The sequence below is a fragment of the Ceratotherium simum genome, chromosome 17 (assembly GCF_057802395.1).
Source record: "Ceratotherium simum simum isolate JZ-2026a chromosome 17, ASM5780239v1, whole genome shotgun sequence".
Lineage (NCBI taxonomy): Eukaryota > Metazoa > Chordata > Mammalia > Perissodactyla > Rhinocerotidae > Ceratotherium > Ceratotherium simum.
The window spans coordinates 38,015,009-38,037,954 of record NC_141916.1 but is presented as its reverse complement, the minus strand read 5'-3'; the positions used below and the strand labels follow the sequence as shown (position 1 = coordinate 38,037,954).

General features: G+C 34.4%; 1 protein-coding gene across 7 annotated transcripts in view; it reads right to left on the bottom strand.

The window, feature by feature from the left end:
- SOX5 (SRY-box transcription factor 5) overlaps positions 1–22,946 on the bottom strand; it is a 964,162-nt gene that overhangs the window by 219,998 nt on the left and 721,218 nt on the right. For all 7 annotated transcript variants that reach the window (XM_087442676.1, XM_087442678.1, XM_087442679.1 and 4 more), the window contains one exon: positions 1,416–1,502. In XM_087442676.1, the coding sequence (XP_087298802.1) occupies positions 1,416–1,502 (87 nt within the window). The remainder of the gene's footprint in view (positions 1–1,415; positions 1,503–22,946) is intronic.

Genomic DNA, 22,946 nt, shown 5'->3' with positions numbered 1-22,946 from the left:
GGAGGGAAAAATGTTTGTCCTCCAATGGAATGAGATCACAAGGCTTGGAACAGGCAGTCTTCCCTGCTCTACTCTCAGTGATTACCTGGGTCAGAGGAGAATAAAGAACCTTGGAGAATACATCCTATTATCTCAGGTGCAAATGCGTTAAAATCCAACAAAATAACACAAAGGATTTGCTGCCTCAGAAAAAGAAACTTATCTGTTCTCTTTAAACTTTGTCTTCAAGCTCTTTAAAGTACATTAATCATTATTTGTTAGAATTTGATTCCATTATAGATTTTGATTAACGAATTTGTTGATTAGCACCCATTCATTCTCTCACCAGCCATTTACACCTAATTGTAGACTGAATATATGTAAACTCCAAACACATGGATGGAAAGTAAAATATTCAGTTAAACATTGTCTAGAAGTTTCCAAATACTGAGATGTTAGTGTCATGTAGGCCAAACATTTGAGAAGACTGATTTATACTTTGCCTGTCTCCAGGATGCTCTGATACAGTAGGGCCTTAAGAGAAATTGCCTCTCTTAGTGGGAGAACACATGTGCATACACATATATGCAAAAAAGTTATTTATACATATATTTCTACATGTATATTAACATAAATCGGGCGGTATTTTAAATATATATTCAGCCTCTATCAAAAATATACAAAGTAATATATAACTAAATATCTGAATGTTGAAGAATAAGTATTTTTTCTTAAAATTAATCCTTTAGAACTCAGAATCAAAAGTGTTCTATTGGCAACAAATAGAAAACCATAGATTGCCCACTATGCCCTGAGAAAACACACTTCAAATTAATTGAAAGGATCATTTGATTCTATTTTTATATGAGAAATTAAATCTTCTCCCCTTGTTATTAGTAAAAGTTCACTAAGATATAAATACTCAGTATCATCTGAAGTCCGTAATAGAATTTTTCTCTTATTTGTATGAAACTTCTGACTCAAATAAAACCAAACCAAAAATGTTGCCCTTGTTAGAACAAAACAACCTTTTATTAAGCTTTCCTCATTCACTATTTCTGGTTTTAAATGTAGATTTTGTATACTCATACTTCTAATATGTAGAACGCATAAAATCATCTCATAATACACAGTTTATAACCCTGCTGTAGATACATTCCTACTTACAAAGTTAATCATGTAAATTTTAAAATATGATAAAAGCCAAAGCCTGTTAAAGATATAGTGCGGTTATTCTGTTAAAACAACATATCCTTTACCCTATACGGCACAAAGAAAGAAAGAAAATCTTTCAAGCTAGAAAGAAGAAACACCAAAGACAGAGAATGCATGAGGCAGAAAGGAGTGGGGGCAGAAGTACTTTATCACCGTTAATATTCCTAAATATCAACTTCATTGTGGTACATATTGGATCAAAATAACTGCAAACATATTACCTTTTATTTCACCAAAGTTCCCTGATCCCATTGCGAGAAGCTTGTCTTTCCAGTCCTTTGAGAGCAGCTTTTCAATACTGGGGGTTTCTAAGTAAAGAAAAAAAAAAAGCAAGCAAATCAACATGACTATCTTTACAATGGAGCTCATTAAAAGTCTATCTGCTAAAAAAAAAAAAAAAAAAAAAAAAGTCTATCTGCTAAAAATAAGGCCATCCCCATCCGGCCCCAGTTCATAATGACTTCATCAACAAACTGATAACAGGGGAGGAAAAAAAGAATGTGTTTTGTCACCTGCTGTTTCAAAATCATTAGCTTTTTCCTCTTGCGGAACAAAGCCGTACTAATTCTTTATGACAATGGGTACATATAAACCTGCAGTTCATTGTTTTTCAATTTGGTGAACAAATTCCTGCTATAATAGATGCTTGTCAATTTCAGGGTGTTAGTCTGCAGTCAAAAAATAATTATGTTGATAAAATGCAGAGTAAAAAAAAAGGCAAAGAATTAGCTCTTAAATCTGCTACATGTAATTATATCCCTCTGTGTGTTTACAATTACATCCACTTTATAATATGTGTTTAACATCGTGTGGTGGTAAGCACACTGTGGAAAGATCTGCCAGTACCGCGAACATTAAAAAAAAAAAAGTTGGTATAAAAGAAGCTTTACAAAGATTGCAAAATCTAGAGAAGTGAGTAATGCCTATAATGGAAACCTATTATTTGCTTATTTCAGATTTGTATGACACTCTTTTAAAATGCCCTGTATTGGGACGGCGCACACATATTTTAGAGAGCAAGGTTATGCTTTAGTCTGATATGTGTTTCTATACATCACATGGTTTTTGACCTCTCCTTTTGTGTTGAATTTTAATGTATAAGTAAATATAAATGCTAATAAAACTCCCAAACATTAAACTCAGTTCCAAACAATGTAATTGTATATTCTTGTCAGCATTTAGATGGGTACACAATTACAATGGCTTTCAATCCCACGATTAGCACTGCATTCAGTTAGAAAATGGAGTGTACTAAAAGATAAGTGTCCCAGTATGCTCCATCTAAATAACAATACCCACACTTATTATCTAGATCTAAGACACACACTGCTATTCTCCACACTGGTGTTTATGTGTATTTGTGTTTGTTCAGACATTTGTTTACCCCCTACTAGGAGCATAAAGGGAGTACATGTTAACTTATCAAAGGGACCGTCTGGCCTAGAGACCATAAGATTATTAGAAACTGGTTAATTTTCCCCACAGTAAAATGCATTCTAAGGCGTCTTCATCATCATCTTTGGCTAATGCTATCTACTTTTCTCAGGCCCTCATCTTACAGCCATCAGCTATTAGAGTCCCAAAGGCTGTGTGAAGTTTTCAACAAAGCAGAGATGAAATTTTCTTTGGAAAAACTGTGACAACATGGAATGCTTCTTCAGATGTCAAAAACTTGTGGAAAATAAAATGGTGAAAAGCTCTGAATGATTACTGCTTTATGTAGTCTGACTGTATGGTGCAAAGTATATGTATACATATATACGTATATGTATACAGTGTGTGTGTGTGTGTATACACACATACATACCATATAACTACTGTGCGCACATTCACTATGGGATGTGTGAAATGTATTTTGTTTGCTTTGTAACAAAATACATCTCTCCATTTTTCACATTTAAGGAAAAAGGTAAAAAGATCCTAAAGAATTTTTTACTTTTTCTCAAAATTTCTCTATTTCTATACGATATTGTTTTGAAAATGGTAATGACAATTCTATGGGTAATAAAATGTATTAAATCTCTTCTTATTGTAATCAATATTTCTGTTCATTGTGGCTTTAAAAGTGACTTTAAAATACTTCTGCAAGAATTTCCAATGTTTCTACATTCCCAGTAAACACTTTGTTAGCAAAATCATTTTTAAAACCTTATCGGAGTAGGTCAAACAAACACCACTGTTTCTTTTTTCCAGCACTCACAAAAATTCTTGAGTAGCATGTAAACAGGGCACAGCCAATATGGTATTTGCAATAGAGTACTGTCAGTCATTAAAAGCTAACAAACCTTTGCAAAGCAGGAATGCAGCAATAGAAATCCATTGTGCACTAACAATAGGCCCCTGAACCTCCCGGCACCAAAAGCAGACCATTTTACTTTTAAGGCTATTGTCTGCAAAGTCCATGACAAAGCTTTTCCCCTGCAGCTAGACAAAATATTCACTGTAGTGTGCTCATAAAGAAACAGAAGTCTTCTGTCTAAGTTACAGAGTTAAAGAAACAGCCGCCAGATTTCTGAAACCTGCAGAACATTCCTGGCCTCTTTATTAACTTGCATGAAGATATAAGGCTTGTATACAAAGCCACTTTTTTCAAGTACCTGACTTTTAACATATACCTCAGAAAAATGAATAACTTCTTTAAGACCAAGTAATTTGGAAGATGTAAAATCAGAAACATATCTAACTCAAGGTTGTCATGTCTGTGAATGAATAAAGACACTAATATTTGCAATTTGGATGAGGTATATACTTTAAATTCAGATTCAATAAACCTTTCTCGAGCAGCCTATGTGCCAGGAACTATACTGGATGTTTTCACCTGTATTCTCTCATTTAATCATAGCAAATACATGAAGACTCAGATTGTGTTATTATATCCATCTTACAGGTTAAAAAAAAGGCAAAAAAGGGACTCGTCTGAGGTTTCACAAAACGTATTGGGCAAAGTACAGTCTTGAACTAAGTTTTTTTTTTTCCCCTACAAATTCTTAACTCTCTTGTCGACAATGACATGATAACGACAGCTACTATTTTGAGGGCTAAGTGCTAAGCAGTTTACCAGGTCCTTTCCAAGTATTATCTCAACCTGCTCACAATAATCTTTTGAATTAGATATTGGTACATCTGTTTTACCATTTAAGAAACCAATTGGAACTTAAGGAAATACCATGACTTGCCCAAGATGAAGCTAAGTTCAACCTACTGGATCCCAAAGTCTTTGCTCTTTCTAGTACACACATATTACTTCACTTCATCTGTAAAACAGGCCTGGATAGTCGAAAAAACTATTGTTATTAACTCCATTGGATGGATGAAGTGAAACTTGAAAGGATAAATCGAATTTCCCAGGGCGACATGCACCTATGACCAGCATGATGGGATTAAAAGCCAAGATTTCTTACAGTTCTCATTACGTTCAGAATGTAGTCCCACTATATGACTTTGCACTTTAGAATTCTGGACAATTTAAGGAAAATCTATGATGATATAACAGATATACACAATGAAATGAAAATGTATTCACATAGTGGAAGGACTATCGGGCTATAAGTCAAACAATCTGGGTTCTCACCATGACTTTGACACTGGCTAGCTCTGGGGGACTAAGAGCACATCATTTCACCCACTTCACCTCTCTATCTGAATTACTGTGAAACAAAGAGCTTTAAGCAAATCCACATCCAGTGCTCTACCAACTGCTAATGTTTCAATTTGTTCCACTATATGAAGAAGTGGCAAGAAATGATCTCACGATAACGAGCACAATGGATGGACATGTACCAATGATTGAATTTCTCTGAAAATGGTAAAGATCCCATAGAATATAAATTATTAGAACTGAAAAAGATCAAATGGAAAAATCCCAATATTTATAATACATCTGTTCATGAATGTGTGAATATGATTACAGTGAAATTTGACACAATCATGTAAGTGCTGCTTCAGTACTTATAAAGTAAAAGACATAGTAGTTACTTATTAAATATTCCATTTTCTAAAATGTGATTTAAAAAACATACATGTAGAATTGTATTTTATACTGTGAGTATGGTATGTTTGTGGATATAGTTATTTCCAAACGTTCAAATTCTGGATTACCCATTATTTGCATGTTAAGATGTGTCATAGTTTTCCTTTAAACACTTTTAAAGAGTCTCCTGAGATTTACTTCTCCCAAGCACTGGAGTACCATGATTACCATCATAACAAATGCTAGGGCTCCTTATATTAAAACAAGTGTGAGAGATAACAGTAGTTATTATTTGCATAGCATTTCAGTTTACAGAATGTTGTCAGATACAACAATTTTGTCAATGGTACATATTATTATTATATCCATTTTGCAGATGAGAAAGGTAAGGCTCAGAAAGATGCTCTGCCCAGCCTCACCTAGCCAGAAAGTAGAATATATGGACTACAAAACCACGCCTCCTAATTCAAGGATCTGTCTCCTTAGGGGAAAGGAAAATATGTACACATGTTAAAAGAGAAAATAAATAAGCTGTAAGATAAATTACAGAGAAAGCAATGATATCCTTATCAGTCAACCCATTAATACTAAGATGACTCTAACTGCATTACTTTTGTCTCTTTCTGCCATCAGGACTCTTTTGATATGTTTGCTTGCTTTTCCCTTCTCACCCTTGCCTCTTTTGCTCACATATGCTTCTTCACATCAACGCCTATTGCAATCCTCACCAGTGAATGGCCCCCCCAACTGTGCCAGCCATTGTTACAAAGGCATCCTGCCTCTTTAGGGCCTGTTCATTCCCTATAACTCTCACTCCTTTTTCCCTTCAGTGCCAAACACTCTTAAGACTGACTCCCTCATCTGGAACAATGAGACCTAGAGACTCATGCCAACATATTGTAATTCTCCAATAAGCTGCCAGTGCCAAGAATTAAACCACATTCGCCCCAGTGCAGTAGCTTTACACACAAGCTCAGGTTTTTGCTTTGTGTTTAGGTAGGTTTTTTTCCCTTAATCTCCCTTAAGCTGCAGTGGCAGAGTTCATTGAAAACTCGAACAAGGAAAAAATATGTATGTATAATATTTGACTTTTTAAACAAAGTCCCAGGAGTTAGGTCATACCAAATCTACCGCTGTTTGTACTTTAATTTCGTAGCTTAAACTAAGCTGTGTTATTCCTGACATGTGATGGGGTGCACCTTTAGTATGGGAGTTGTCTTTTGGAAAGAACAACAATATGGCTAAACTTCAAAATATACCAATATGTCCTTCCAAGTGAAGAAGTAAAAGCATATGTTGATTATTCATGATTGAGAATCAGAATTTTTAACCTGGAAGGATCTTTAGATATCATTTAGATACGCATTTCATATAAGTAATTTACTAAACATATATTGGACATAAATGGAATATAAATCGTTTGGTTACTTAAACCTAAAACAAACAAAGAAAATAAGCATTCTATTGTCATGTAAATTTAATTAACATTAAACATATTTACATTTCTCTTCTACAAGATTTAGATCTTTTAATGTTATAACAGACTGTCAATGTTAAGTGAGTTATGGATTATATAGTATTATTTAAATATTTGACCAAAGAAATTAGTGTTGGGAGATGACTGTTTTGTTCAATACAATTTGGGTGATAACTGGTCTAAACGAAATTCTTCATTTTACAGACTGAAAATTGTAAATTAAGGTTACAACTTGCCTAAGATCATAAATCCAATTAATGATAAAGTCAGGACATGAAGCCTAACTCCTAGTTCGGTGTTCTTTTCAATATACCACACACCACCACACACCACCACACACCACAACAAGTTCTTTTAATAAAGAGTCAAACTTTTCAGGGGCTGGCCCAGTGGCACAAGCAGTTAAGTGTGCACACTCCGCTGCGGTGGCCCGGGGTTTGCCAGTTTGGATCCCGGGCGCGCACTGACGCACTGCTTGGCAAGCCAAGCTGTGGCAGCGTCCCACATAAAGTGGAGGAAGATGGGCACGGATGTTAGCCCAGGGCCAGTCTTCCTCAGCAAAAAAAGAGGAGGATTGGCAGATGTTAGCAAAGGGCTGATCTTCCCCACAAAAAAAAAAAAAGAGTCAAACTTTTCAAAAATGAAATGTTAGTCCACTTTTATTCACCTCATCCAATTTTAGATGATGATTATATGACAGGCAGTCTGGGTGGCTAATATCTGTTAGAATTAGGTACTGTTAACTCAATATTCTCTTGGAAGCTTTTGCTTGATGGCCCCCACACAACCGAAGAATAAATGCAGGTTAGTGCACTTGGCCAAATATATTTTTCTTCAAAAAGCTAATTACAATTCAATATGTTGCTATTCAATTATTCAATTACTACTAATAAGATTATTTTTAAAGGGAAGATTGGGCTAAATCTGGAGATCATGTATCAGTATGAGTTCAATTCATGCTGACAACAGCTGCACGTCCAGACAACATTTTAGGGCAAATATTAAACAACGCAATGGAAGTAACGTAAGAACTTTTACCTTTGGAAAGTTACTTGTGCACTGAAGACCAGAAGGCCTTGGCCTCCCATTAGCCAAGCACTACAGCTAGTTTGCGACTGGAAATGTCAAGTTCTTCTAGGAAATGTTAAAAAATAACACGTACCACAACACACTGCAGAAACACATCTGAAATTCCAAAGCATTAGGATTTCAATAAGCCTCATTTTTATATGTAATTATCCTGAAGTGAATTAAGCTCTAGAAATACTTTACTTTTAGTAGTGCCAAAATATTTGTTTGTTTCCAATTGAAAGTTAATAAGCGTTTGTTGAAAGAAGAAAAGAAATCTTTGGCCTGCTGACTCAAGTTTTGAAATTTTTAATGTGCGATCAGTTTTTGGAATACTGCAATATCATAACTCACAGGCTTAAATTTCTCATTGCACAAACTGAAACTATTAACACACCTGTTCAATTATACCCAATCTTATACCACATTTTAGAAGAATATTTTTTCATCACATGCTTAAATATGCCATAATCAATATGATACAATTACCACATATTAATAACCTTGGGTTTACTCCTCACAAGATGGTTTTATATTTCCTACACAAAAATTTCCATTAAAAGATAGACCCATGAAACTCTCATAGTTTTCTCCACTCCATCACTTGGAAAGTAAGTGCATTTTCTTGCATTGACTACAACATTTTGTTTTGTTCTTGTTTCAAATATTAGATCCCAGCAAAAATAACATAAGTAATTTGAAGGCAGCATTTCAAAAAGTAATTGCAAAAAGTTATTCCTCATGTACAAAATCTCTCATGTGCCACTAACTATAAAAAAAATAATAAATTAATGTCATACAACCTGACTCCATCACTTACTAGTTTTGTGACCTTTGGCAACTAATTTAACCTTTCAATGCTTCAATTTATTCGTCTGTAAAAGAGGATAATAACTGCACTTGTCTCATAAGATTGTCAAAAGAATTAAGCGAGGTAATTTACGGAAAGTGCTTAAAACAGTGCTGGGCACACAATAACACTTAAAAATGATGACTAACACTAAAACTACAACTTAGTATAGAACAACCCACGAGAACTACTTCAAAAATCAAATGAAATATACATATATATGCTTCACTTTGCCCATCACTTAAACTACCCAGAAATCAAAAGCCTCATCACAGGGTAATAGTTCTTTCTCTACACATTTTTATGATAATCATCCACAACCCTTAGTTTCATTGGTTCTCTCTCATTCCCATGAATTTTTCAGTTGGTCCATGTCAATAAAGATGATATAGAAAGAAGTGTGATATATGATGGACAAGGACATTTGTCACTTCCATTAGGTTAATGTACGAATTGTCCCAAAACAGCACAGACTTACAAAAATACTCAACTCACCTTTGCCTGATTTTTTTATTTTGACAGTTGACTTTCTAACTTTCCGAAGGTTCTCTTAGGTCCTCAACAATGGTTAAAGCTTTTAAGCCAGTGCTGTTGGCAAGTGAAAGGAACAACAAATAGCTTTGTAGTGCTCTTTTCCCAGGGTCACTCAACTAGCGGTAATAGTTATTATTTTTATTTATTAGCGTTGTAGCCCTGTCCTCTATCATGGCTAACTCACCCCAAGCCCCATGACAGCAAAAGCATTTTAACTTTTAATAAAAATGGGAGAGTGCAGCACTCCTGTGTAAGGCTCTTTCAGTAAAGTGCACAGCTAATGAATATTGTCCATTTGTATCCAAATAATTTATGATGTCAGCAAAGTGTAGTGGGGGGAAATGTGAATTAAGTTCTAGCCATTAGTTACAATGAGAGGGGTGAGAGTGGAGAGTGGGAAGAAGCAAATGGGTTGCCAAGGCAAGAAGGGTAGACTAGAAAAGCAAAAGCAATCTGACAGAAAGAAAATTAGAAGGAAGATGTTCATGACGTAACAACAATAGTCAACTTACAAAAGTTAAAATATTTCTCATAAAAGATTTTCACGACTATTTTTACTATTTCACCACTCAAGTAACCAACTTTCTCAGAGAACAATAGTAATAAATCTGTTATTTTCCATATATTTTATTTGAAATTGTATCTTCTCCACTGTGTATATGTGAGATAGAGCAAGAAAGAAAAATAGAAGACAAGTCCTAAGAACTAAGTTATAGCAAAAGGTATATGAGAATCAGGCCATTTAAAACAAAGTCTTAATTTCACAAGACAAATTTATAAACAAATAGAAAAAGATTAAGATAGCTTTAAACATATCACAGCTTGGTAAAGATGAGAATGCATATGCCTATTGATATATTTAAGAAAAGAATTACCTAAATATGTATTTGAATTATAAATGAAGTAATTATCCTACTATAAAAGACCGTATTCACATAATCATCCATTTAATTAGATATCTAGACCATACTGAAAACTAAAATTAATCATCATATTTGTAGAATTTTGTTGTTGTTTAAAATTGTGAAAGTGGGAGGCAGAGATGATAAAGGAGATACAAAAAGCATAGAAATAGAAAACCACTTAACATACATTAGAATAAGAATTCCAATACTTTAAAAATATGACAGAATGTTTTACCACTGGAAGTGAGAATTAAAGCGCATACAGCCTGATGCTAAACCACTACACATCCTGAATCTTCTCTATCACAACATATGTGACAACAAATCGCAATCTCAGCTTGCCAGATGCCTGAAAAGATATGAACAATAAAACGGACATGATTCATATGATAAATCAGAGATTGTGATATGCAGGTAGTTGAACAGTTGAGCTGAGAAGCTACTTATAATTCAAATTATATTTTTATGTTCTAATACATAGCATCAGATTTTAAAATTAAGAAAAATATCCCCCGATTTGCTTAAAATCATATACCTAAATTTGCACATAACCTTCTCAACCAAAGTAGTCCATCTGCCTTAACAACTTGTTATATTTGGTCTCTCATAACCTTTCATGGAGTTTGGATCATGTCATTTTTAAAGTAATTTCAGATGGTAATATACAATAGTTTTATTTTCAAAATGGTATTTAACGTTCATAGGCTTAGACACAGTCTAATCAACGATGAAACCTACAATTGTCTGTTAGCTATGATATGATGCGACTCCCAAAAATGCAGAATAGCAAAAAAAAATCAACCTCTAAGAGTTCTCTTTAAGAAACATTTTTATTTAAGAGGGAACAAGTGAAAGATGATAAAAAGGAAGGAAACAAAAAAGCAAAATAGCTTGGATAAATAGAAAAAGAGAGTTTCTACTTTTCTTATATTACCAGAGATTTATTACTCTCAGTGTTAAAGGCAGTGAGTATAAAATTGGGCTTGTACAATCTATTGGTATATTCTTAAATTTCTGAATTGAATGAATGTACAAAACTATTATATTTGCTTTTAGTGGTATAATGTACTATTAAAGCTATCAGACTACTTTAAAAAAAACACGTGTGTCATAGCTGGATACTGCCATTTTCTTTTTTTTGCACAATTCACACACGTGTTCATAAGCGCGCACACACACAAGATCAGGAGGCATCATACTCTAGGCATTTATTCATTCATTTACCTAACAAGCATCTATTGTGGCACTGTGATAGGCACTAAGACATGGCCTCTGCACCTCAAGAAACCCACTCTCTCCTGGGGAAGATGTACAGACTAACAGTGACCAGACACTAAATCTTTGGCTCAAATTGATACAGTGTCACTGAATTGCTCTGTTATTGTTTCATTTATTGAAGTAAAAGTAAAGAGAATAATGCCTTACCTGAATTACTGTATTAATGAATAGTAAGTAAATGTGCTGATAGATTTTTTTCTAAATGCTATTATCACAGTATTGCCATAAAGAGGTCTAAAATAGTCGAACCTGCTATAAAAAATTCTACTAGACAATAATTTCCAAAAATGGGACCAATTTATTATCTTGTCCATAATTAGGAAAATAATATGAATTACATCACACTAGCAATACAAAGTTAAATTAAAAGATGAATATATGGGTAAGAACAGTAGAGTGGATTAATTCAACAAATTGTATATACTATGTATTTTTTCAGGTATGGGTGATATTAATGAGAGCAAAACAGAAGTGGACCCTATCTATGACTAGAGTTCATAGTCACAGGGAAGCTTCTTTAAAATGCAAAATTCCAGGACCACTGGAGAGTCTGGCTCTTTATGTCTTGGTTGAGTCCAGGAATCTGCACTTTTCCAAGACCTAAGGTAATTTTTTGATGAGTAAACACTGATTCAGGGTATAAAAATATGGATACAAACATTCTACTAAATCTTCAAAAATTTGAATTGAAAACTTTTTTTCAAGTGAGTAAGACGAAGTAGAATCTACTGAATTCTTTTTAGAAAGGTAAAAGAAGAAATAAAAGGGATCCAAATTGGAAAGGAAGAAGTGAAACTGTCACTATTTGCAGATGACATGATTTTATATATAGAAAACCCTAAAGAATCCACCAGAAAACTTTTAGAAGTAATAAACGACTATGGTAAAGTTGCAGGATACAAAATCAACATACAAAAATCAGTTGCATTTCTGTACACTAACAACGAAGTAGCAGAAAGAGAAATTAAGAATACCATCCCATTTACAATTGCAACAAAAAGAATAAAATACCTAGGAATAAACTTAACCAAAGAGGTGAAAGATCTGTACACCGAAAACTATAAAACATTGCTGAAAGAAATTGAAGAGGACACAAAGAAATGGAAAGATATTCCGTGCTCTTGGATTGGAAGAATTAACATAGTTAAGATGTCCATACTTCCTAAAGCCATCTATAGATTCAATGCAATCCCTATCAAAGTTCCAACAACATTTTTCACAGAAATAGAACAAAGAATCCTAAAATTTATATGGAACAACAAAAGACCCCGAATAGCTAAAGGAATCCTGAGAAAAAAGAACAAAGCTGGAGGTATCACACTCCCTGATTTCAAAATATACTACAAAGCTATAGTAACCAAAACAGCATGGTACTGGCACAAAAACAGACACATAGATCAATGGAATAGAATCGAAAGCCCAGAAATAACCCCACACATCTATGGACAGCTAATCTTCGACAAAGGAGCCAAGAACATACAATGGGGAAAAGAAAGTCTCTTCAACAAATGGTGTTGGGAAAACTGGATAGCCACATGCAACAAAATGAAAGTAGACCCTTACCTTACACCATACACAAAAATTAACTCCAAATGGATTAAAGACTTGAATGTAAGACCTGAAACTGTGAAACTTCTAGAAGAAAACATAGGCAGTACGCTCTTCCACATCAGTCTTAGCAACATCTTTTCAAACACCACATCTGACCAGGCAAGAGAAACAATAGAAAAAATAAACAAATGGGACTACATCAAACTAAAAAGCTTCTGCACAGCAAAGGAAACCATCAACAAAAACAAAAGACAACCTAACAGTTGGGAGAAGATATTTGCAAACCATACATCTGATAAGGGCTTAATCTCCAAAATATATAAAGAACTCATGCATCTCAACAACAAAACTACCAACCCAATTAAAAATGCGCAAAAGACCTGAACAGACATTTCTCCAAAGAAGATATACAGATGGCCAACAGACACATGAAAAGATGTTCAAAATCACTAACTATCAGGGAAATGCAAATCAAAACTACAATGAGATATCACCTCACGCCTGTCAGAATGGCTATAATTAACAAGACAGGAAACAACATGTGTTGGAGAGGTTGTGGAGAGAAGGGAACTCTCATACACTGCTGGTGGGAGTGCAAACTGGTGCAGCCACTATGGAAAACAGTATGGAGATTCCTCAAAAATCAACGATAGAACTACCATATGATCCAGCTATTCCACTGTTGGGTATTTATCCAAAGAACTTGAAAACACCAATTTGCAAAGGTACATGCACCCCTGTGTTCATTGCAGCCTTATTCACGATAGCCAAGACTTGGAAGCAACCTAAGTGCCCATCAAGGGACGAATGGATAAAGAAGCTGTGGTATATATACACAATGGAATACTACTCAGCCATAAGAAACGACGAAATCCAGCCATTTGTGACAACATGGATGGACATTGAGGGTATAATGCAAAGTGAAATAAGTCAGAGGGAGAAGGTCAAATACCGTATGATTTCCTTCATTAAGTAGTAGATAATAACAACAATAAACAAACACATAGGGACAGAGATTGGATTGGTGGTTACCAGAGGGGAAGGGGGGAGGGAGGAGGGTGAAAGGGATAATTCGGTACATGTGTGTGGTGATGGGTTGTAATTAGTATTTTGGTGGTGAACATGATGTAGTCCATGCAGAAATAGAAGTACAACGATGTACACCTGAAATTTTTACAATGTTATAAACCAATGTTACTGCAATAAACAAAAAATTAAAAAAAAAAAAAAAAAAAAAAGAAAGGTAAAAGAATTTTACTAACACCACAGTGTCATTTGAGTGATAATTCACATTATCAACTAAAAAAAACTCAAATATATTCCAATACTTTTCTATTTTACATCTCAATGAAATGTAGCGTTTCAAAAAAAAAAAAAAGTCACAGTAAAATGCAATAATGAACTACCAGGAGCTAATATATATTTTGTTTATTAAAAAGGGTAAAAATGAAGAAGAATTACTATTGGAGTATTGTAAAAAAAATTTTAAATAAGGGACCATGAATCGTGCGACCATGTTAGAAATACATATATAGCCTTCAACATAATGTATTACACACATAATATAAGAGAGGTTTATATATTTCAGTAAGTGACAAAAAGAAAAGAGAAACTCCTGACATATCAGCCAAATGACAAGGACATGCTCTTTGAATGGTTGAGAACTCAGGAGGAGTAAGTTCAGAGAAGAATGGTGGAATAATGTTACAAGTAATCTGGTAAATCAGAGAGAGAAGAATGGGATAATATCCTCATTATTCATTTAAAAAGATGGCAGGACAACAAATTACTAATCTTGGAGAGAGTGTTAATAATAGAAAATAAAATAATCTATACCTTAAATATAATTAACATGGATTTCTATGGCACAGCAGCATTTTGACTGCTTATTCTTTCTCTATTCTTAAAAACATCAGTCAGTAACATCTATAGAATCATGTCTCAAATCCAATAACTGAGAGGAAAACATGATACATAAACATTTGAAAGGATAATGAAATACCCAGGGAGAGAAGGAAGAGTAGGAAAGAGAGAGAGATCTGTTGAATATTCCTTCTTCCTCCTGTGCTTAGCTTTCCAGAAGTAATCACTGAACAACTTCACTCTCATATATGTAATAAATGATAGATAAACAAATATGTATCACCTATATCTTTCTCTTTTACATATACATATATTTAATATAATTAATATATAACATTATATACAATTTGAACTCACTTATCTCCTTAGAAATGTATCTGAGGAGAAAAGGTGGGAGGGGGTGGGAAGGGCTCAAGGGATGTTCTTTATACTATGTCGTATATCCCATGCTTTCTTAATGATTCACTAATTTAAAATAATGAAATTAAAAAAGGTAGGAAAAGGCTTATTTAAAATAGCCTTGGGATTTTGGTGAAGTACAATGAAATATTAGCAGTTAAAAAATTAAGATATAGGTCAGTATTTCATCCCCAAAGGATGGATGAATCCAGTAAAAGGACAGACCACCCAATTTTCTGACCTGGGGGTCAGAGAGCAAGCTTTTACAAACTTGGGAATGGTCTTTCAAAAGCCACAAAGGTCTGTGTTCCACATGTCAGAAATTCGAAAGTGTTTATACCTCTGGGAATTTTCCTCAGAGAAATTTCCCTGAGGGATAGGAAAACCCCCAGGAACCTGCTTTCTCAGTTCTCAAAAACGGGGCAGAGTATGTTTAAGTCCCACAGGGTCTCTGTTACAGGACATTAGATCTCCCACCCAAAGTGAACAGTGGGATGAATACTTCAGAAAGGCTTCACTGCCCTCAACTATTTGGAAAAATCTCGTAATTCTTCCAGGAAGAAAATTCAGATAGATTCAGATTTCCAAATATTTGGAAAAATCTTGTAATTCTTCTAGGAAGAAGATTCAGATAAAATATCATTAATAATTATGATACATTAGAAACATATATTTAATCATTGTTACAAATTAAAGTGTTCCAGTAATAGGAGTTGAGATCTTCAGTTAAATTATAAGCATTCCGAATAAATCATTCCAAGTGTGGTAGCTGCCTATAATCTTATTTGCAGAAGGCAAATAATTTATTGCAAGAAATTTGGTAAACTAAACTTGTAAATCAGTGTAACAAATTCGTAATCATCAAAGTTGATCTCTAGTACTTGACAGGGGTGAATATTAAAATGTGCATTACATGCTTCAATATATGTTAATGAAATTAAAAATAAAAGAAAGAAAGTGTTCCATTTCTAAAGAGAGAAAGGAAAAACATCATTCTTCCATGGCAGATACCAAAGAACAAGAGAGAAATTACTTTGTTTAATACGGGGATTAAATTCTTTATGAGAATATTTCCAAAATTTATAAATTACATTAAAGTAGATACAGAGTCTAACAGGGTTTCCTATTATACAGTAGGTGTCAATTTATTATTTTAGTCCATAATTCTAAATGTAAAACCTGGCTTATTTATTTCTCTCTCTTTTCTTCTCAGGAAATTGTTCAGCTTATGGGGCAGCACCCTCAAAATTATAAAGTAGCTTAGCTAAATCTCAAAACATGTGAAGAGTTCCATGCCAAACAAGGCTGTATAAAAACTAACACCTTTAAAAAATACTTGATTTGAGTTTAATTGAAACTCTTGTTTTCATACATATTTCAGCCTTTCTGTTTTTGTTGTGACACATAAAGTGCCTAAAAAATAATGATCAGTGAGGGCTCACAGCATGGAGGGGGAAAAAAAACAATGGGAAAAAAAGTTTATTCCACACTATTTGAATTACATTTAGGTAGTTCTCTATGGGGCTACTGCCAAATCCTTTAAGTCTACCAGCCTTTTACCTACATTAAATTAATGAGGCATCTCAAGCATTCATTCTTCACCAGCAGCTCTAGGCTCTCCAGTTGGACACCTACAATTTACTAAATTACAAACAGTGACCTAGGGGAGACATCTGTTTGTTATATACAATATTGTATTATAATATAAACTAGAAAGATATTTGGGAGATTAAGATGATAAGATATATGTTGAATTGTATTTTCTGAGGTTAATAGGCACGGCCTACAATTCTGTGATCTTCTCTTTACCAATACAAGTTCCTATTTTCCCATCAGGAAGTAAAGGCCTCAACAGATCCACATTATGAAATACAATACTTATGAACAATTCAATACTAAGAGGTCTCTATTATGCCATGATACTTTCTACCTCCATACAATACTTTTATTAAGCCTCAAATACATTAAGCTTGATTATAATCAATTTTTTTTTTTTTATAATACCACCTTCTTACTAACGCTCATAACACTTGGCTCCCAGGGATGTACTTATAATGAGATGGCCAGGTGTATTTTCCATTAAAGGCCTCTGTTGGAGTTTCTATAGTGCTTTTTCTCATATATTTCAAGTTAAATGCTCCCTCTATTTTTATGTTTGCCTCACAATAGCCAGTCCCTTTTCAGTGATTAATTTTCTATTCAAAAACAATTTGCTTCTTTTTCCTTTGTCCTGTCATGGTTTCAGAATGACCTCTTTCCTTTTCCCTTGTCCGTTGTAGAAACTCACCTCCCCCCGACCCCCCAGACAACCTCCTAGTCTCCAAATTCTTTTTCGTAACATATAGTCCAAAATATTTAGGAGCTCCTCCCAGCAGGAGGCTACTCAATTAACAAAAACAAAGCCCTGAATGATCAAGGCTATAACTGAGCCAAGAAGTACTATACCCATTTATATTATATGACCTCAGCAGTCTCTTGATTGAATTGCAACCCTGCATTAAATCAAACGCTGTGTGTTGCGTGTGTGATTTTTTTAAACGCCGGGTGTGTGAGGTGAAATTGGGTGGGCGGGGAGATGGGGGGGTGGCAAAAAGATTATACATACTCCCAGAAAAAAGTTCTCCATTCAGAATGTATTTGGTTTTTTCTTTTCTAACATGCTCTCTACTTTGTTTTGAAACTTAGACACATTTTGTGAAATCCTCTGAACTGGTATTCTGAGGCATGTTTAAACAACAGAAATAATGGAAGCATAATTGATTGCAGCTGGGAACTGTCACCCCATCAGTACGCAGCACCTAACTGGCAAATACTACAAGCTTGTTACAGATTCCTTTATGAATTGGGCACTGTAAGAAGACTGGGCATTCTTTATACCACACACTCAAATCAAAATCTTCACTGATTTATTTCTCAAATTTTGCTAGACTAGAAAGAGTAAGTGGTTAGTCTGTTGGCCTCGATCCAGTGTGTTTGGGCAGAGAAGGTGGGGTGCTTGTTTCATAAAGTTAAATACATAACAGGTTTGTAAACATGCTATATCTTTCAGTCATGGAGGAGATATTCAGTAAAAACAATCTTCGCAGTACATGAACATTCACAGGAGAAAGGAGGAAGAGGAAAAATATCTTATTGAGAAACCCATTTTTGTGAATCAAATTACTATAAATTTCTCCATACATATCATATTCTAATCATGGACTACCAAGGTTCAGTTCTTATCTAGAAGCAGGCTTTTATATCATTCTTTAAGTTTATTTACTTAACTCAGACTTTCCCCAAAAAGGAGAAAAAAAGAAAAAGAAAGGAAAACTAATAACTCCACATTAACTTACTAAGAGAAAAGCTACAGTAAGTCCCTTTTCCTATTTTCTTATATTTGTGTAGCTGTTAGACATTTTGCAAAGGAGGGGAGTACCAGCCAGCCTTTCACAACAAAAGACCCACTGTCACTGAGCCAGTCCCAGACATGGTGGAAACCAGCCCACAGGAAAAGGCCTGGCTCCAATGTTAGGCCCCGGCCGAGTACAGTCACTATATTCACTCAAATTGGCAACAGGTCTCAGTGTTCCTGGCTTTGAGCTGTGAACAAGGGTCGGGATTGAATAACCAATTATACAACTGCTGACTGAGTTTATCCAAGGTTTGCAAACTGCCATAATAGCCCAGTATTCAACCAACTGTTTTATCCTTTTCCAGATATAGTGTCATATCTCCCCTTGTGCTTCATTTACATGTCACTTTATTACATACATCCATTAAAAAGGTTAATACAGTGTCACCCTCAATGCCTAAATGTTGCCTTACAGGAGTTCGGCTTCTCTCCGGGGCATTTCATGTAGACACCTTTCTCTGTCTTTCACTTTCTCTGTGCAAGTTAAACCAAGTTTCTGTCAAGACGAGAGAACAGTGGATGAAAGAACAGTAGCCAAATGTCAACAGTTTCAAAAATACTCCTTATACTAATAGGCTGTTTTAACCCACCTTGGTATATTAAAAATGTGAAAATTCTGAAGTTTGGCAGTTCAGACTAGCACCCAAATTCGAGGTGCAAGTATAAATTTATCCAAATGTGTGCCTCCTCCTTTGCCAAAATGGACATCTCTCTCAAAGTTCAAGAAGACCTACAATTTTTTCCGGCATATTTGCACGCTTGCCTTTATACAAAGTGGTTGAGATGGAAATAAAAAATAGAAATAGAATTTCAAGTACTTTTCCTAAATCTCTACAAACTTGAAATTCCTGAATGAGTACCTTACAACTCAACAAATAGAATAAAAGAAATGGTAGAAATATCAAGTAGTTACGAAGGAGTTGGCATTTTTTTTTTGATGCCTTGATCTTTGACATTTTATTTTTACTCTGTGCTTGGTGTTAACTGGTGTTTAAAACACAGTGTAATCTTATCTTCTACACTGAGGCTTTTTATCTTTAAAATCAATAATAGAGATTCCTTCTAGAAATCCAAGTGATATCCTTTGGATTACATAAAAACGCACATCAACATTTAATAATAAAGGTGGCTAAAAATAAGAATGACTGATATTATGCAAAATTACTTATATCTTTAAATATTTGGAGGTATTTTTTTATCTGTAATTAAAATAAGAGAAAAAGTTCCCTCTAAACCCACAATTGAAACTTTTTATATAATTGCATATTGTAATGACAATAATAGCTAAGCCATAGTAACACTAACAATTACTAATTGAGAGCTTAAGTGGTATGAACTTTTAAGTGCTTTACATGTAATTCTTTTTAATTCTTGCAAAATTCTATTAAGACCAGGGACTTCCTAGCCAGAGGCTTCCTCCTTCGTTTACAAGCTTAAACATCTTGTAAAATAGCTTAGCCTCCTGTGCCTCAGTATCCTTATCTGCAAAATAAGAATATACCTAATATACCTACCATAGAGCTACTGAAGGCATTAAATGACTTTTCTCTAAGTAAAGTGTCTCAATACAGTATTTTTAGGTGTTTGTCATCATCGTTCTCTTCTTCTTGCTCCTCCTCTTCCTCACTCACCAACATCTCCATTTTCAAGTAATTTAGTGCTCAAACAATGAAATCTCAAGCAGCTCAGTGAACGACAGAGCTCATAAGAACCTTTTGCTTCTTTAGCAAATCAGTATCTGCAAGAATCTTCTATGTTTGGATGGCTTACGAATAATAACATCAGTCTTCAGTTATTGAAGAACAGAGCATCTACCCTGTTAAGGTATATTGCAAAAACAAATGCAGCAGCAAGACTGTTCTAATAAAGAGGTCTAATTTTACTTCTGCAACTCATGAGTGTGATATAAATAACCAACATTCTGAATTCTACCATGGGCTTCCTTTAAATCATTATTAATTCTAGCTAAAAATTTTAAGCATGACTATTTTGGTTATTTTATATCTAAAAGTATAAGCACTTCTAATTTCTTGACGCTCATCTGCGAGTAGGAATAATTTGTTCACCAAATCCAATGGCTATGTGGATAGGAGGCACAGAATCTACTCTGAAAAACAAAACTGTCAATTGCAAATATAAAGACTCTGTGTAGCCCTTCCACTGTTACCAGGACATTCACTAAGTTATAACTCATTACTGATCTTTTAAAAAGGAAAAGAAAACCTTGAGTTTTTATATTTTGGCAGGTTTTGGAGATACAAAGATGCCAGCCATGAAAGCCAATATGAAACCTAAATTTCAATATAAAATATTAATAAGAATCAGGTGGAATAGGGCTCACATTTGCGTAGCTGAAAAAATCAGTTTCATTACTTTATCCGAAATAGTGTAGTAGCACAGGGAGAAGAAAACTTGGGAGTCAGAACCAGGTTTCAATCTCGGTTCTGTTCTTGACTAACAAGTGTCCTTAGGCAAGGTATTTAACCAGTTTAGTTTACTCATTTTTAAAAGTGAAATTATGATGCCTGCTTGCTTCACAGGGAGAAAGAGAAAGAGAAAGACAGAGACAGAGAGACAGAGAGAGACTATAACGGTGTCTTGACACATTAAGTGCTTAGTAAAAGATAGCTGCTATCAGCATCTTCATCATCTTCATTAGCTTCACCATGTTACCCTTTTACTGCCATTGTGAATATATCCGGAAGCAGAGCAATTTTCTCGTTAGGCAGTATCTAGAATTAGTGACTCCAAGTACTTATTTTTGTGTTTAAATATATGTTTTCTAAAGCAAACTGATGCTTTGATGTGAGCCCTATACCTGGACAATGGTAAGGAAAAGGACAAAAAAAGAAACTCCACTCTTACATATTTTGGCTATAACTGTAATGGAATTAGCCAGAATATTTATCTAATGAGTTTCATCCAAATTTTGGAATAATGTGAAAGACCGGCAGTAAACAATATTTATATTTTTTCTTTCTTTACTCCAAAAACTTTAAAATCATGGCAAATTATTAATGTTTTGACTACTATTATAATTATACTCTGATAGTACCAGCATAGTAAAGAGAGAAAGTAAAGGCAGATGAGAAATTCTTCACATTCTATCACCCTAAGAAAAAGAGCAAATTCTGCATTGAAAAGTCCTCTATTTTTACACTGAGTCTTGTTCTTTAGGTCATTTTCTCTGAAGAAAAAAAATAACAATAGTGGAATATTATACCTGCTAACCGGAGAAATATGAAGAAAGTAATATTATACAATCTACAAGGTAAATATTTAACCATTAAGAGGCAACTTTTCTGGGATGTATCTTTAATTTGAATCCATGACTTCACAGGAAGATTTTCCCCAGTGATGCTCTTTTAAAATATGCAAAATTCAGCTACCTGTACTTTTGTGTGTGTATGCAAAATGGAATTCACTATAACAGGTTCTGCATTCGTAATGGCTAGGAAAACTTATATAGCTTATCTTTAACAAATGATAAAAAATTACAAGACCAAAGAGATAACTTTGTAACCCCAAATCAATTAAACAAAAGCTCTAAATATCATGAATATTGCACATTTTGGAGTCATATTAGGCATTCTTCCCTCTTCCCTATTTTGTTTATAACAATAATGAAATCATTAATATTTACTGACTGTTTACTATGTACCATGCATAGTGCTGCGGTTTATGTAATTACGTCATTTAACTCTTAAAACAACTTCAAGAGGTAGGTACTATTATTACCATCTATTTTACAGAGGAAATTGAGGCTTAAAAAGGTTAAATCATTTCTCAAGGATACACACCTAGTGAGAACTACACGAGGATTCCAACTTGTATCTACTGGATTTCAAAGTTTGCTCTCTTAACCAGTAACCATACTGACTCACCAAGACTACTAACAATAACTATAGGGGACATACTGCAAATAGAATTGTGTATATACAATACAACACCATTTTGAGCTCCTACTGGTGATGATTTCTGAGTTCTCAAGGGTATCTGATTATCTGGGCTTAGAATGAAATCCAAACCTCTTACCAAGGCCTGCAGAGTTGGCTTCATTTATTTCTCCAGAGTGACTTTCTACTACTCTTCCTATCATGCTCTAGCCACGGTGGCCATCTTTATACTTCTCCAACTAGCTAAGTTCACCCTCACTTCTGTGTCTTTCCACTTCAAATTCTGTTCACTTTACTTTGGACACTCTTCAAAAATTTCACATGACTGACTCCTTCCCTTATTCACATCTTAACTTACATTTCACCTTTTCAAGAAGGCCTTCTTTGACATACCATCTAAAGCAATATAGCCCTACTATCACTTCCAGTCAATTTGTATACAACTTCCTTTATTTTTTATAGCACTTATCACTAATGGAAATCACATTTATTCATTTATTTATTTTTATCTTCCTTCCCACTAAAGTATAAGCTCTAGGAGAACCAGAACTTATCTGTCTTGCTCAC